General features: G+C 46.6%; 1 protein-coding gene across 1 annotated transcript in view; it reads left to right on the top strand.

Moving 5' to 3' along the window:
* ZC3H3 (zinc finger CCCH-type containing 3) overlaps positions 1-16,636 on the top strand; it is a 264,865-nt gene that overhangs the window by 234,908 nt on the left and 13,321 nt on the right. Inside the window, exon 11 of the mRNA XM_081874112.1 lies at positions 5,653-5,843. Coding sequence (XP_081730238.1) covers positions 5,653-5,843 — 191 coding nt within the window. The remainder of the gene's footprint in view (positions 1-5,652; positions 5,844-16,636) is intronic.

Raw genomic sequence — 16,636 nt, 5'->3', positions numbered from 1 at the left:
GGAGAAGGGAGCCTTTTGGGGTGAACTCAAATTGTAGGAGAGTTTCAGCACCTGCTGTGGCTGTAGAGACCGATAGGGGAGAGACATGTTTTGCTGCAGCTGGGGCGTGACTTCAAATAAACAGATTACATAAAATAAAGTAGTATTCAATTATCTGTTAGAATATAATAATACACAATAAAATTACCTCCCAAAATATCAGCGAATAATAATTATACAAAAAAAAACACTCTCAACAATTACAATAAATCATTACTAAATTATAATCGATAAAAATAACGGCAAAGTTACAATATATAGGTGCCTTAAGAAAATCAGTTTAGAAATAAGGCTTGAAGCTTTCATTTGGTTAATCAGATTAATCAACCAAATATGTAGTTGATTGATCTATGGGCATAAGTGGCAATTGATGGGGCTAAGGGTACATGAACTAATTTTTTTCGGTTGCTTTTGATTCTGTACCGGAATGGCATCTTCTCATTATATATTTGACTGAAACACACTTCTTTTTGTGTCTCTTAGGAGGCACCAATATCAAGGTTTTTCCAAAAAGAAAATGTGGTTAAAATTTAATTGATTTAATTGGTCAAACAACAGGTAGTTAATCATCCAAAAATTATTTCATCAGCAGATACAATTTACTTCAACAGGTTAAAGGCCTGCGTTTTTTATTTGATTTCATTGTGTATACAGGTTAAAGGCCTGCGTTTTTTATTTGATTTCATTGTGTATACCTCATCTTTCTACAGCAGTTGCACTTGAGGCAGCTCAGAACTTGCAGAAACAAGGGAACGAACTAAGCAAAAGCTTTGCAGCTTGCAAGGCACGCCGCTTGCCTGTGTCCCTGAAGCCTGCCCAATTGAGCTGGTGTCCTGTGCCTCATGGCCGCATTGTGTCGTGCCCCCGCCTCCTCCACCCCAGGGCTGCGAATGAGACCCACCTCTGCATCACAGAACAGAGCAGATATATTTATATAGTCCCAGAATAGAAAAAGTAGCTAATTCTGTCCGTAGTCGTTTGGCAGGAGGCTCTCTGCCATTCCTTCCGCATCAAACGCTTCCAGCCTCGTATCTGGGTATTTTCCTTTTGCAGGGGTCTCTGCGCCTCAGACTTGCACTTATGCAAGAACCCAATCTGCAGCCCCACCCCCTGCTACGCACACCCAAAACCTCATTGCAGCGGTTGCTAAAGGCTTGGCTCATCGCTCCTTAGAGGGAAAAGCTCCAGAAAGCAGCTGCTTTTCCTTCTCCTCTCTAGCTCTGTGCCAAGCACTCAAGAGTGCCATCGCCAGTTGCCGCTGGTCCATAAACGCTTCCTCCTGCTTCCTCCCTAGGTAATTCCCACTTCCTTTTCTTTTTTGCACTTAATTATATCTATTATTAATGTTGCAATACATATATGAAAGACGCCTGCTTCTTGGGAGAAAAGCAATGACAAACCTAGACAGCATCTTAAAAAGCAGAGACATCACCTTGCTGACAAAGGTCTGTATAGTTCAAGCCATGGTTTTCCCAGTAGTGATGTATGGAAGTGAGAGCTGGACCATAAAGAAGGCTGATTGCCGAAGAATGGATGCTTGTTGAATTATGGTGCTGGAGGAGACTCAAGAGTCCCATGGACTGCATGGATCAAACTGATCCATTCTGAAGGAAATCAGCCCTGAGTGCTCACTGGAAGGACAGATCCTGAAGCTGAGGCTCCAAGACCCGCTGGGCCAGAGCACGCCAGGCACTCCTGTCTTCCACTGCCTCCCGCAGTTTGGTCAAGCTCATGCTGGTCTCTTCGAGAACACTGTCCCACCATCTCGTCCTCTGTCGTCCCCTTCTCCTTGTGCCCTCCATCTTTCCCAACATCAGGGTCTTTTCCAGGGAGTCTTCTCAACTCATGAGGTGGCCAAAGTACTGGAGCCTCAGCTTCAGGATCTGTCTTTCCAGTGAGCACTCAGGGCTGATTTCCTTCAGAATGGAGAGTTTTGATCTTCTTGCAGTCCATGGGACTCTCCAGAGTCTCCTCCAGCACCAGAATTCAAAAGCCTCTGTTACTGTGAAATGGGAATAATGAGCATCCTGTTTGTTGTGCACTGATAACGAAGCAGGTGCTCATTTGCTATTGTTGTTATTGGGGTTGCGGCGCTCATCTCGCTTTATTGGCCGAGGGAGCCGGCATACAGCTTCCGGGTCATGTGGCCAGCATGACTAAGCCGCTTCTGGCGAACCAGAGCAGCAAACGGAAGCGCCGTTTACCTTCCTGCCGGAGTGGTACCTATTTATCTACTTGCACTTTGACGTGCTTTCGAACTGCTAGGTTGGCAGGAGCAGGGACCGAGCAACGGGAGCTCACCCCGTTGCGGGGATTCGAACCGCCGACCTTCTGATCTAGGCTCTGTGGTTTAACCCAGTGTTTCCCAACCTTGTGCCTCCAGCTGTTTTTGGACTACAATTCCCATCATCCCTTGCCACTGGTCTTGCTAGTCAGGGATGATGGGAGTTGTAGTTCAAAAACAGCTGGAGGCACAAGGTTGGGAAACACTGGTTTAACCCACAGCGCCACCCGCGTCCCCTACACCTGAGTAAAGCCAGCTAGGATCAGGCTGCACATGCATCGAGTTTAGAGGGTTGTGGCAGCTCAGCTGGTCCTCTGGACGCCCCATCCTATCTCCCTCCCCAGTGAGCAAGCTGACTGGGTGTGGACCGCGAAGTGGGGGCCATCTCTCTATATTGGTCCCTTGAGAATTCTCCTCTGAGAGCCCCCAGCCCTGCCTTGTATGGTAGCACTCGGGGCAGTGGATGCCATCGGGTTGCAGACTTATCCAGGCTGACAGAATAAACTTGGAATGCCAGCCGGCTTGCGTCCCCATGTGCCAATGAGGTGTAAAATACCTCCTTGCTCATTTTTAGGTAAGAATGCCAGGGAGGTGGGTGGGGTGTTCATCAGGGGAGAGAGGAGGGGGCCGCTGTGTTCCAGCCCCCCCCCCTTTTCCAGGAGAGGGGGATCGGCCGCCAGACAAGAGGAGCTTTTAAATAGCAAGCTCCCTCTGTCTTTATTAGCCCTGCCAACAGAGACGGCAAACATGATAAAACATCACATTAGCCGGATTTGCTCAGAGGCACCAGAGCCTGTGGGATGGGACAGGCCTTGAGCCAATTTCAGGGGGGGGGGGAGGCACCTGTTAAGTGCCAGCACTTATGTGAGGAGCCTGTGAAACGAGGTGTGAAAGCACACGGCAGCGTGGTTTAGTGGTTAGAGCAGCGGTTCCCAAAGGGGGCAGCCCCACCCCACCATCTGTCAGACTTTGAAAAGCTGGCTATTGCTGGTTCAAGTCTGCCAATTTCATGGAGTGAATTAAACTAAATAGTTTTAACTGGATTTTGAATAAATGCGCAATCAATTGTTTTACCGCTTCGAATTGTGTTATTGTGTTGTTATCTTCCTCAGTGGGTTGTGCAAAGGTGGTTTTTTTTTTACAGAGGAAGGGGCACAGCTTATTTTCAAAGATGGGTGCTCCGTTCCTTCGTGGGCTGATTTCTATTAATAATAAATAATAATAATAATAATAATAATAATAATAATAATAATAATAATAATAATAATAATAATAATAATAATATGCAGCCCATCTGACTGGGTTGCCCCAGCCATTCTGGCTGGCGTAGTTTATATGGGGCTCACACTATGCTTTACTATGGACATGCTGTGTGGTCTATTTGGCTTATGGGCCTCCCTTTTTTATCTTTTAAAACAAAAATCAACCCTGCAGGGTTGTTGAGAAGACAAAAGCCAATAGGGCTTTGAAGTGCTTTGCAAATTGAAAGTCCTTGTGTTCTTCCATGGGCTGGGGTGGGGAGACATTCTGAAGCTCACTCAGGTCTAGGGCGATCTGTAGTCTTTACCAGGGCAATGCGCTCCTACAATTCTCCCAGCTTCTGCCTACTGTGATTTTAATATTTACCTGCTTAATTCTGGCGGCCTTTGCAGCATCAAATTGTATCTCCCAGTAGCATTTTTTATTTTCCATAACATGTTTTACAATAAAACATAGATTAAAAATGATCTGTTTTTTATTTACTTAAGTCATTTCTGTACCGCTGAATCGCTAGCATCTGTAAGTGGCGCACAGATAAATACACCATACAGGACAGAACCAATAAAACAAAAGAAGTTTATCAAACAAAAAAGCAGCAACTTCCTTAAAATGCCGGTTGAAACAATAAACTCTTTGGTTATGAGCCTGAAGTTCAGCAAGGAGGGTTCTGGTCTAATCTCAATCAGAAGCGAATCCCATAGACTTGGTCCCACAGCCTGAATGCCCTGCTTCAGGTAATTAGGAACCTTGCATCTAATAATAATAATAATAATAATAATAATAATAATAATAATAATAATAATAATAATTTATTTATACCCCGCCTCCCCAGTCAAGACCGGGCTCAGGGTGGCTAACACCAGCTATAAAAACAATTGATTGAAATACAACTTAAAAACAAGATTAAAATACAACATTAAAATGCATCCTCATTTCAGTAGAAACTCAAATAAAAAACTTTTTTCTGAGCCAAGTGGGGGGCCCCAAGAGAGACCCCCCCCCCAAAAAAAAAGATCTCAGGGACCAAGGTGGGTATTTTCAGATGCTGTGCATAGCATGGAGAGTGGGGAAAGAGAAAAGGTGTTTGTTTTTTGTCTCTCTCCTAACCCTAGAACTCAGGGACATCCAGTGAAGCTGAATGTTGGAAGACTCAGGAGAGATAAAAGAAAGTCCTTCATACAGAACATGGTTAACCTGTGGAACTCCCTGCCACAGGAGGGCAGTGATAGCCTAGATGGTTTTAAAAGAGGAGTGGACAGTTTCATAGAGGAGAGGGCTATGGATGGCTACTTGCCTTTATGGCTCTGTCCTGGAGGCAGCAATGCTTCTGAACACCAGTGGCCGGAAACCACGGGAGGGAGAGAGCCCTTGTGTTCGAATCCTGCTTGCTGGTTTCCTATTGAGGCATCTGGTTGGCCCCGTGAGAAGAGGAGGCTGGACTAGATGGGATCCAGCAGGTCCGGTTCATGTTCTTAAGTTAAGAAGAAGTTGACCTTAAAAAAAGTTCAAAATGTAAACAAAACCAACAGTTGATGATGATAGATAGATAGATAGATAGAGGTGTGTATATATAGGTAAAGGTAAAAGGGACTCCTGACCATTAGGTCCAGTCATGGACGACTCTGGGGTTGCACGTTCATCTCGCTCTATAGGCCGAAGGAGCCAGAGTTTGTCTGCAGACAGCTTCCGGGTCATGTGGCCAGCATGACTGAGCCGTTTCTGGCGAACCAGAGCAGCGCACGGAAACGCCGTTTACCTTCCCGCCGGAGCGGTACCTATTTATCTACTTGCATTTTGACGTGCTTTTGCACTACTAGGTTGGCAGGAGCAGGGACCGGGTGACAGGAGCTCACCCTGCCGTGGCGATTCGAACCGCTGACCTTCTGATCGGCAAGTCCTAGCATCAATGGTTTAGACCACAGTGTCACCCGCGTCCCGTGTGTGTGTGCGTGTGTGTGTGTGTGTGTGTGTGTATGTGTACACACACACATAAATAATAAAATTGCATATTAAAATACATGGCAGCTTTACACATTGCATGAGCATTGATCGCTGTTTTTCTCCTTTAGGGAAGAGGAAGCTGAAGAAACGCCTGGGCCTTCGAGGGCAGAGCAGCGGGGAGACGTCTGGAGCCCCGAGACTCCCTCTTCGACCAGCAGGCTAACAAAGCTGCCCTCCTTCATCTCTCTCCAGTCGCCCCCCACGTCCCCCAGCGAGGAGGACCGCAAGCCTGAGAGGGATCGGAGTGGGGATGACACAGGTACAAGCAAAGCTTCTGGTCCTCAACTTTGATGGTCTGAGCAGCCGGAACCGTCTTCTGGCAATATGTCAGTGTTCATAATGCGTTCGAGGAGTGTCTAGATTCTGCTTCTGGGGAAATGCAGGGCTTCCAGCTTGAAAAAGATATTGAGTAAGCACCACATAATCACAAGACGCAGCGCAAACACACCAGTTGAGTGGCAGCGCCCATCAACTGGGGCGGAGGGAACGGCTGCCTCAGATGTTTTATTGGGGTGTGTGAAGGGACCTCAGCCCCTAGCAACTGGCTCCCATGGCCTGCTGGATCAGGCCAGCGTCCCCTCTAGTCCAGCGTCTTGCTCTCACAGTGGCTGAACAAGATCCAAGCATGAGAGCCCTCTCCCCTCCTGCAGTTTCTGGTATTCAGAAGCGTCGCTGCCTCTAACCGTGGCGATACAACATAGTCGTCCTGGCTAGCAGCCATTGATAGCCCTCTATGTATTTCTGAAAATTTGTTAGGCTCTTGCAAGTGACGTGTGTTGCAAAATTGGATGGAGGGAAAGTGGGTTACCTTGCCACCAGAATCCGTTTTTGAAGTAGGAATTGAATTGAAATTGAAATACTTTATTGTCACTTGTACAACTTGTATACAGTGAGATTACACGAGCACCCCCCCACTCAGCTCTCTTAGTCTTAATTCCCCTTGTTTACTGACACACACACACCAAACCCGAAAGTCCATTGCCCTGTTGTTATCTTTTCATTCAGCAGCCTAGCAGCCCGCGGATAGAAGCTGTTCTTTACCCTGTTGGTGTGACTAATCCTGCTTCTTCTTTTTTTTTTTTAATGATATTTATTAAAGTTTTGAATAAACACATATAAACACAGACACAAACAACAATAAAAACATACATAAACCAACGAACAAATCAAAAACAAGTATAAATTCAAATCTTATTTTCTAAACCTAATTTCACCGACCTCCTCACACCTCTCCCTTCTGTATTCTAATCTCATTTATCTTATCAGCAAATCCCTTCCCATTTTCCCCATAGTTTTTGATACTTCTATTCATTTTCCTTAATCATCGCCCCTGCAAACCACTAATTTTTAAACCCAAATCTTTTTAGCCTTCATTAATTTTATAATATTTATTAAGATAGTCTTTGAACTTCTTCCAATCTTCTTCCACTGTCTCTTTGTCCTGGTCTCGGATTCTGCCGGTCATCTCTGCCAGTCCCATATAGTCTTATCATCTTCACCTGCCATTCTTCCAGAGTGGGTAGATCTGGTGTCTTCCAATACTTTGCGATGAGTATCCTTGCTGCTGTTGTGGAATACATAAAAAAAGTTCTATCCTTCTTTAACACCACATGGCTAACCATACCCAGGAGAAAGGCCTCTGGTTTCTTCAAGAAGGTATATTTAAATACCTTTTTCATTTCATTATAGATCATTTCCCAGAAAGCCTTAATCCTTGGGCATGTCCACCACAGGTGAAAGAATGTACCTTCATTTTCTTTACATTTCCAACATTTGTTGTCTGATAAGTGGTAAATTTTTGCAAGCTTGACTGGGGTCATGTACCACCTATAGATCATTTTCATAATATTTTCTCTCAAGGCATTACATGCCGTGAATTTCATACCGGTGGTCCACAATCTTTCCCAGTCAGCGAACATAATGTTATGACCAATATCTTGTGCCCACTTAATCATAGCTGATTTAACAGTTTCATCCTGTGTATTCCATTTCAACAGCAAGTTATACATTTTTGACAAATTCTTAGTTTTGGATTCTAACAACTCTGTTTCCAGTTTTGATTTTTCCACCTGAAAGCCAATTTTCCTGTCCAACTTGTAGACCTCCAATATTTGATAATAATGAAGCCAGTCTCGCACTTTATCTTTTAAGTTCTCAAAACTCTGCAATTTCCACTTATCACCCTCCTGTTCTAGAATTTCGCAATACTTTGGCCATTTAGCCTCCATATTAAGTTTTTTTAAAGCTTTTGCCTCCATTGGTGACAGCCACCTTGGAGTTTTGTTCTCCAGCAGATCTTTATATTTAATCCAGACATTGTACAATGCTTTCCTGACAATGTGGTTTTTAAAACCTTTATGAGCCTTAACCTTGTCATACCACAAATATGCATGGCACCCAAAGAAATTGTTAAATCCTTCCAAATCCAAAGTGTCTGTATTCTCGAGAAGCAGCCAGTCCTTTAACCAGCAATAAGCTGCTGATTCATAATAAAGTTTCAAATCTGGCAGGGCAAATCCCCCTCTTTCTTTTGCATCAGTTAAGATTTTAAATTTTATCCTGGGCTTTTTGCCCTGCCAGATAAATTTAGAAATATCTTGCTGCCAACCCTTAAAACAGTCCATCTTGTCCACAATTTGCAAAGTTTGAAACAAAAACAACATTCTAGGCAATACATTCATCTTTATAACTGCTATTCGACCAGACAAGGAAAGCTTCAAATTTGACCAGATTTCTAAGTCTTTTTTAACTTGTTTCCAGCATTTCTCATAATTATCTTTAAATATCTACAGCCACACCACCCTGAATGCACCCGATCCCGTCCGATCTCAGAAGTTAAGCAGGGTCGGGCCTGGTTAGTACTTGGATGGGAGACTAATCCTGCTTCTATATCTTCTGCTTGTGGGCAGGAGATCAAGAAAGTGCCGGCCAGGGTGTGAATCATCCCTGAGAATTTTCCTCACTCTCCTGAGGCAACATTCTTCCGCTATTTCATCCAGCGGATTCACGGGACAGCCCATAATATCTTGTGCTGTATTCACCACCCTCTGTAGGCACTTCCTATCAGTTGATGTGAAACCACCGTCCCACACCGTGATGCAGTAGGAAAGGACACTTTCTATTGTGGACCGGTAGAAGGAGATCATCAAACGTTGATTGGCATCGTTCTTCCACAATACTCTGAGGAGATGGAGTCTCTGTTGGGCTTTCTTAACCACCTGGGTTGTATTAATTTTCCAAGTAAGGTCTTCACTGTGATAAACTCCTAGGAATTTAAAGGAAGAGACTCTCTCCACACAGCCCTCCCTGATGCAGTAGGGCTCTGTTTTCTTCAGGGACCACTAAATGTTTTTTGGGAGCTCACAGGCTGAGCATGAAGGCAGGTGCCCCCCCCCCCAGTGGTTTTGGGTTTTTTTGCTTCTAGTTATCTCCCGCTTGGACTACTTCAACACGCTCTACGTGGTGCTACCTTTGAAGGTGACCCGGAAACTGCAATTAATCCAGAATGCGGCAGCTAGACTGGTGACTGGGAGTGGCCGCCGGGACCACATAACACCGGTTCTGAGAAATCTGCATTGGCTCCCAGTACGTTTCCGAGCATAATTGAAAGTGTTGGTGCTGACCTTTAAAGCCCTGAACGGCCTCAAAGGCCCAGTAGACCTGAAGGAGCGTCTCCACCCCCATCGTTCAGCCCGGACACTGAGATCCAGTGCTGAGGGTCTTCTGGCGGTTCCCTCATTGCGAGAAGTGAGGTTACAGGGAACCAGACAGAAGGCCTTCTCGGTAGTGGCGCCCACCCTGTGGAACACCCTCCCTTCAGATGTGAAGGAAATAAGCAGCTGTCTTATCTTTAAAAGACACCTGAAGGCAGCCCTGTCTAGGGAAGTTTTTAATATTTAATGCTGCATTGTTTTTAACACTTGATTGGGAGCTGCCCAGAGTGGCTGGGGAAACTCAGCCAGATGGGCGGGGTATAAATAATAAATTATTATTATTATTATTATTATTATTATTATTATTATTATTATTATTATTTGGAAAGAGAGGTTACCTCTGCAGATGGCGATTCCAGTGACCCTTCATGGCTAAGCCTTTGCAGAGAGCGCTTGGTTTTCTGGGTGACCTCCATTAGTAGCAGGCCACCCTGATTCCCTTCGCTTCCGAGCTCTTTGCAAGGCCGGCCACAGGCAATCGTTCCAAGAGCCTTCTTTATCCTCTCTGTTCCTTCCCGCTGGGGGGCTCTGCAAACCCCTCCGCCTTCTCGTCGCTGTGGCGAGGGCAGAAGCGAAGCCTCCCGTTGCTGCGGTGCTAATCGTCCGCAGGTAATGCGGCTTTCCATATTTCACCTTCCAGTTAAATGGTTTGCGCCAGAGCAGTCGGTCCTCCCCGTGCTAATTGTAAGCGAGTGCACCAATGTCGGCCCTTCCAATCGAGTGCTAATTTAATTAGAAAGCACCCATTTTAGTTAATTTGTTCGAGAAGATCACTGCCGGCTCCTGGAGAGAACAGATGTTCCCCTCTCCCCCGATGAACATTCTGGGGTTTGTAAATGACTCCGCTCAGCCTTGTTTAGGAGAGAAAAGAGGATTTTATGGTGGCAAACGACCCTTTCTGTAAACATTTTACAGCTCTCTGCACGTTTGAGTGAGGATAAACCCCTGGCAACTCGGCGGGCTGCAAATTTGCGGCCATACGGCTATCATTTTATTGTCATATTTCACGGTCGTAACGTTAATGGAAGATGCTCGCTCCAGTCTTTTTTAACAGCTCCGCTGAGCACGCTCAAAACACTTTCGCTTTGGAAAATTCATTGAGGTACAGCGCTCCAGTTTTTGTTTACCGCTTCCGCTTCTGCAGGAATAACTCTGCCAAGAGCCTCCTTTCCCTCCCTGCCAATGCACACACCTGTATCACGCCAGCGGGCCTCACCCTGGACTCACAGGTCTGGGCAACACGGGTTAGGAAGTGTTCAGAGAAGGGTGGCCAAGATGATAAAAGAGTCTGGAAACCAAGCCTGATGAGAAACGGTTGAGGGAGTTGTAGATGTTTAACCTGGAGAAGGGAAGACAGAGAGGTGATAGGACAGCCATCTTCAAATATCTCAAGGGCCGCCATATGGAAGATGGAGCAAGCTTGTTTTCTGCTGCTCCAGATGGGACAATCTGAACCAATGGATTCACATTGCATGAAAGCAGGTTTCAATTAAACTTTAGGAACAACTTTCTGAGAGTGAAAGCCATTTGACAGTGGAACAGACTCCCTTGGAATGGGGAAAGAGGTTTTTAAACAGGGTTTGGATGACCATATTATTTATTTATTGAATTTATATACCCAATAATAATAATAATAATAATAATAATAATATTTTTTATTTATATCCCGCCCTCCCCAGCCGAAGTCGGGCTCAGAGCGGCTAACAACAATAAAAGTAACACAGCATTCTAAAATCAATTCATTCTAAAATCAATTCAAAATCAAATTAATGGCAAACATTGGGCTAGAGTTCTATGAGGATTACCGAAGGAGGGGGTCCTGCTGTGCCTTGGCCAAAGGCTTAGTGGAACAGCTCTCTCTTGCAGGCCCTGCGGAAAGATGTCAAGTCCCGCAGGGCTCTAGTCTCTTGTGACAGAGCGTTCCACCAGATCGGGGCCACAACAGAAAAAGCCCTGGCTCTGGTTGAAGTCAGCCTAACCTCCCTGTGGCCCAGGATCTCCAAGATGTTTTTATTTGAAGACCCTAAAGTCCTCCGTGGGACATACCAGGAGAGGCGGTCCCATAGGTACGAGGGTCCTAGGCTGTATAGGGCTTTAAGGGTTAAAACCAGCACCTTAAACCTGATCCTGTACTCCACCGGGAGCCAGTGCAGGGGATCTCAGGGCAGTTCACATAACAACAACAACAACAACAACAACAACAACAACAACAACAATTTATTATTATTATTTCCCCAGCCACTCTGGGCGGCTTCCAACAGAACACTAAAATACAATAACCTATTAAATTAAAAGCTTCCCTAAACAGGGCTGCCTTCAGATGTCTTCTAAAAGTTTGGTAGTTCTTCTTCTCTTTGACATCTGGTGGGAGGGCGTTCCACAGGACAGGCGCCACCACCGAGAAGGCCCTCTGCCTGGTTCCCTGTAACTTGGCTTCTCGCAGAGAGGGAACCGCCAGAAGGCCCTTGCAGCTGGACCTCAGTGTCCGGGCAGAACGATGGGGGTGGAGACGCTCCTTCAGTTCTACTGGACCGAGGCCGTTTAGGGCTTTCAAGGTCAGCACCAACACTTTGAATGGTGCTCAGAAACATACTGGGAGCCAATGCAGATCTCTCAGAACTGGTGTTATGTGGTCTCGGCAGCTGCTCCCAGTCACCAGTCTGGCTGCCTCATTCTGGATTAGTTGTAGTTTCCGGGTCACCTTCAAAGGTAGCCCCACGTTGAGTGCATTGCAGTAGTCCAAGCGGGAGATACCTAGAGTATGCACCACTCTGTCGAGGCAGTCCACAGGCGGGTAGGGTCTCATCCTGTGTACCAGATGGAGCTGGTAAACAGCCACCCTGGACACAGAATTGACCTGCATCTCTATGGACAGTTGTGAGTCCAAAATGACACCCAGGCTGTGCATCTGGTCCTTCAGGGGCACAGTTACCCCATTCAGGACCAGGGAGTCCCCCATAACCATCCACCCCGTCCCCCCAAAACTGTACTTCTGTATTGTCAGGATTCAACCTCAATCTGTTAGCCACCATCCATCCTCCAAAAAGGCTTAAAGAGACAAATGAAGGAAGAAAACCAGGGTGTGAAGAATAGAGAGTTTCGTGGCCAATAAGGTAAATTCCTGAACCCCTTGCCCCCTTCAAAGCTCTGCCCCACTTGGAGTGGTCTCAGCCTCCCAAGCTCTTTTGATTGATGGTGAGGACTAGAAACTTAATGAATCTAGCAGTGAATACCTTGCTACTCGGAATAGCTCATTGTAGATCCCAGACTTCACATTGGGATACCTGTAGCATGCAAGAGCAGCGCTGCTCTTGAGTATCCCTTTTACTGATCCCAGGGTTTCAGGGTTTCCCTGACCCAACTACAGCACCCCTTGGGTTTATAATCATAGAATCAAGAGTAGACTTGGAAGGGACCCTGAGGGTCATCTACTCCAACCCCCTGCAAGGCAGGAATCTCAACTGAAGCATCCATGACAGATGGCCAGCCAACCTCTGCTTAAATACCTCCAAGGAAGGAATAGCATCATAGATCATATGGTTGCATAATTTATTCCCAGCGCAAGATTCTGGAGTTTTGTTTCCTCCCTGCAATGGGCTGTTGCATCCCAGGCGCCATCTGCTTTTCGGTATTTGGGAGAGCGGCAAGCTGGTCTCTCTGGGGCTCCGCTCTGCTGAAACAGATGCAGGGGAGGGACATAAAATGGGTGGGGGGACAGATGGGCAGGAGAGGGCAGGGGTTTGAATCTCATTCCTGTCTTATTTATTAATATCCCAAAAAAACCCCAAGGCGGCTCAGAAACAATGCAGATGCGAATACAAACCTATCAATGCACATGCGACAGAATGGAAATCAATAACTATCAAAATAAATCTTTCCATTTCATAAGTATCAAAATGCATTCGTTTTCCTACCAGAAAGGCAAGCGATTATTCCCCATGAAACCATCAAGAGAGAGCAAGAATAAGCACTTAAACTGCAGCTCCTCCTTTTAAGGGTTCCAGGTGGGGCAGGAGGGGGCAAGGCAGGTAGAATCGCCCCTGATAGTTCCAGCCGTCTCTATCCTGCAGCAATTCCGTTAGCATCTGTGGGGATTTTGCAGCTGTTCTAGCAACAGCGTAGGCTTAGAGACATCCCCCCCTCCCTAATTTCATGGAGGAATATTAAAATAATACCTCATTAAAGGTAAAGGGACCCCTGACCATTAGGTCCAGTCATGACCGACTCTGGGGTTGCGGCGCTCATCTCGCTTTATTGGCCGAGGGAGCCGGCGTACAGCTTCTGGGTCATGTGGCCAGCATGACTAAGCCGCTTCTGGCGAACCAAAGCAGCACACGGAAACGCCGTTTACCTTCCCGCCAGAGCGGTACCTATTTATCTACTTGCACTTTCACGTGCTTTCGAACTGCTAGGTTGGCAGGAGCAGGGACCGAGCAACGGGAGCTCACCCCATCACGGGGATTCGAACCGCCGACCTTCTGATCGGCAAGTCCTGGGCTCTCTGTTTTAACCCACAGCGCCACCCACGTCCCTAATACCTCATTAGGTACAAACAAAAATAGTAAGTAATATGCCAGGTTTTTAAGTTCACCAGGACTCTTGTTAAGGCAAAACGTTAAATAGGAAAAGTAAGTAAGTGGCACAGCTTCTTCCACAACTGCCTGGGTCCACAGCAATTCATGTTCAGAGTTTTTAGAAATGCCCATTGATTGCAGGGAGACCTGTGGAGTCTGGAGTCGGCTGTCAGAGGCCTCAGATGTGCCGATTCATTTCAGCGAGGCAGGAAAAGGCCCCAGTGGGCTGAGCTCTCTGCCTCCATCCTTCCGTGTGTGTTCCGACACACCCAGGCACACCACTGCCTCCCTCCGTTTCCCAATTTCACACCACGGCCCAGTCCCCTCATCGGGGCTCTGTCTCATCTGGCAAATCCACGCTGGCAAACCCATGCTCCATCAGGCGTGCAGAAATGAGTTAATTAAAAAGCATCACAAACTACTTTCATAATTGAGTTAACAAACCTCTAATATAATTGCTTTCCTAATGCAGAGTCTATCAAGCTGCAGGTAGCGTGTGCACATTCGTGGAGCGGCGGATGTCTTGTCTGTCCGTTCTCGCTTGCCTGCCTGCCGGCCCCTCCCTGGGACAGAAACTCCCCTGTCGGAAAACGCAGATTCTGCACTTAAGAACAAATTGTTTGAGGTGGCTTGTGTGACTTCCCTCAGGGTTGCTCAGAGTAGACCAACTGAAATTAACAGACCTACTTTAGTGATTCCATTCATTTCAGACTGACCCTTAGTTTGTGCGCTTCTTGAATCTTTCTCAAATGTAGAATCTTTTTGGCAAAGAGCAGTGCATGGCAGGAGGGGGAATTTTGATTCCTTGAGAAGAAAGGACCCGGAGCCATGAAAATGCACACAAACACACACACACCCCGGAGCAATGCTGCTTTTTGCAGACATGGCCTGCAAACATTCAGGTTACCTCCAGAACTACTAGGTCTTGGAACTAGTTTTTAAAAGGACCTAAGAGCCCTTCTGGGACGCGGGCGGCACTGTGAGTTAAACCACAGAGCCTAGGACTTGCCGATCAGAAGGTCAGCTGTTTGAATCCCCGCGACGGGGTGAGCTCCCGTTGCCCGGTCCCTGCTCCTGCCAACCTAGCAGTTTGAAAGCATGTCAAAGTGCAAGTAGATAAATAGGTACCACTCCGGCGGGAAGGTAAACGGTGTTTCCGTGCACTGCTCTGGTTCGTCAGAAGTGGCTTAGTCATGCTGGCCACATGACCCGGAAGCTGCACGCCGGCTCCCTCGGCCAGTAAAGCAAGAGGAGCGCCGCAACCCCAGAGTCGGTCACGACTGGACCTAATGGTCAGTCCCTTTACCTTTTACCTTTACCTTTAAGAGCCCTTCTGGACCAGGCCAATGGGCCGTCCATTCCAGTATCCTGTTCTCACCAGGTTCTCACCAGATGCTCATTATGGTAAACCAGCAAACAGGATCTGAGCACAAGAGCCATCTTTCCCCCTGTGGTTTCCACAACTGGTGCTCAGAAGCGTTGCTGCCTACAAATGTGGCAGCAAAGGAAGAAATAGCTGCGATTCTGAAGAATCGGAATTATTTTACGGGGAGAAACACATGCAAGAAGCTGTGTGGGAAGTTTTTAGGCTGGGCCTGGTGCCAGAGCCATGTCCCATTGGCCCACGGTAGTCAAAGGTACACTACCCTGACCCATGGAGGCTCTATCATGACTCATGTCAATTTTTTTAACTTTCTGCCCACCCCCTTTGCTCCCTAGCCAGCTCGCGTTCAGAATGCAACCCGTGCCTTCCCGTCCCCCAGGGAACTCTTTGAGAATGTGCTTTCTGATCTCTTCATTTGTGTGCCTCTAATTGTGTCTGCAGCGCACGCACCCCCAATCATCTCCTCTCTCCTTATTGATTTGTTGGCAACTTTCAAATCTGCCAAGCCTCCCACATTTGGCGGGCCTGTGATCCTCACTTTTTCTGGATTAATCGTGGAACGGTCTTCAAAAGCTCTTTCCTCTTGCAACGCAGAGCCTTTGCATCCCTGTACGCAGAGAAAAGGGCATTAAAATCTCACTTGAGAGACTTGGAAATATTTCCTGTTCCAGTGGCTGCATCTGACAACCCCAGATTCACCACCCTCCCACGCTAGTTATTTACTTGGCATCGGAGTCGTTGGAACTGAGATGCATCATAGAGTCATAGAAATGGGGAGTCGGAAGGGACCCCAAGAGCTATCTAGTCCAACCCCCACAATGCAGGAATCGCAGCTAAAGAATCCCTGACAGATTTGAGGCTGGAGTGGAAGACTTAAGTCCAAAGGCTTAAGCCCCACCACTGAAAACACAGGCAGGCTGCAGGTGGGGTGAAGTTGTATCAGGACAACAAAGAGGACAGAGAATGGATGATGGTAAAAAGAAGTCTCAAGGCGAGAAGCAGAATGGATGCCAAGCCTTTGAGCGAGCTGTCTTTATGCAAAGGCCACTTTGGAGAAGAAATCTGATAGAAGGATATGATATGGAGAAAGTGGGTAGAGGAAAGTTGTTCTTCCTCTCTCATGGCAAGAACTTGTAGAAGTTTATATCCTGATGAATGACATGGAGAAAGTGCAGAGAGGAATCTCTCTCTCTCTCTCTCTCTCTCTCTCTCTCTCTCTCTCTCTCTCTCTCTCATAACACCAGAACTCGTGGACATAAAATAAAGCTGAAGACTGGAAGATTTAGGACAGAGAAGAGGAAGGACTTCTTCATGTAGCACATGGTTTAACTGTGGAACTCCCTCCCACAGGAGGCAGTGGAGGAGGAGAGGGTTCATAAAA

Source organism: Podarcis erhardii (assembly GCF_964252035.2).
Source record: "Podarcis erhardii genome assembly, chromosome: 8".
NCBI lineage: Eukaryota > Metazoa > Chordata > Lepidosauria > Squamata > Lacertidae > Podarcis > Podarcis erhardii.
The sequence above is the reverse complement of the archived record's forward strand: the minus strand, read 5'-3'. Positions and strand labels throughout refer to the sequence as shown.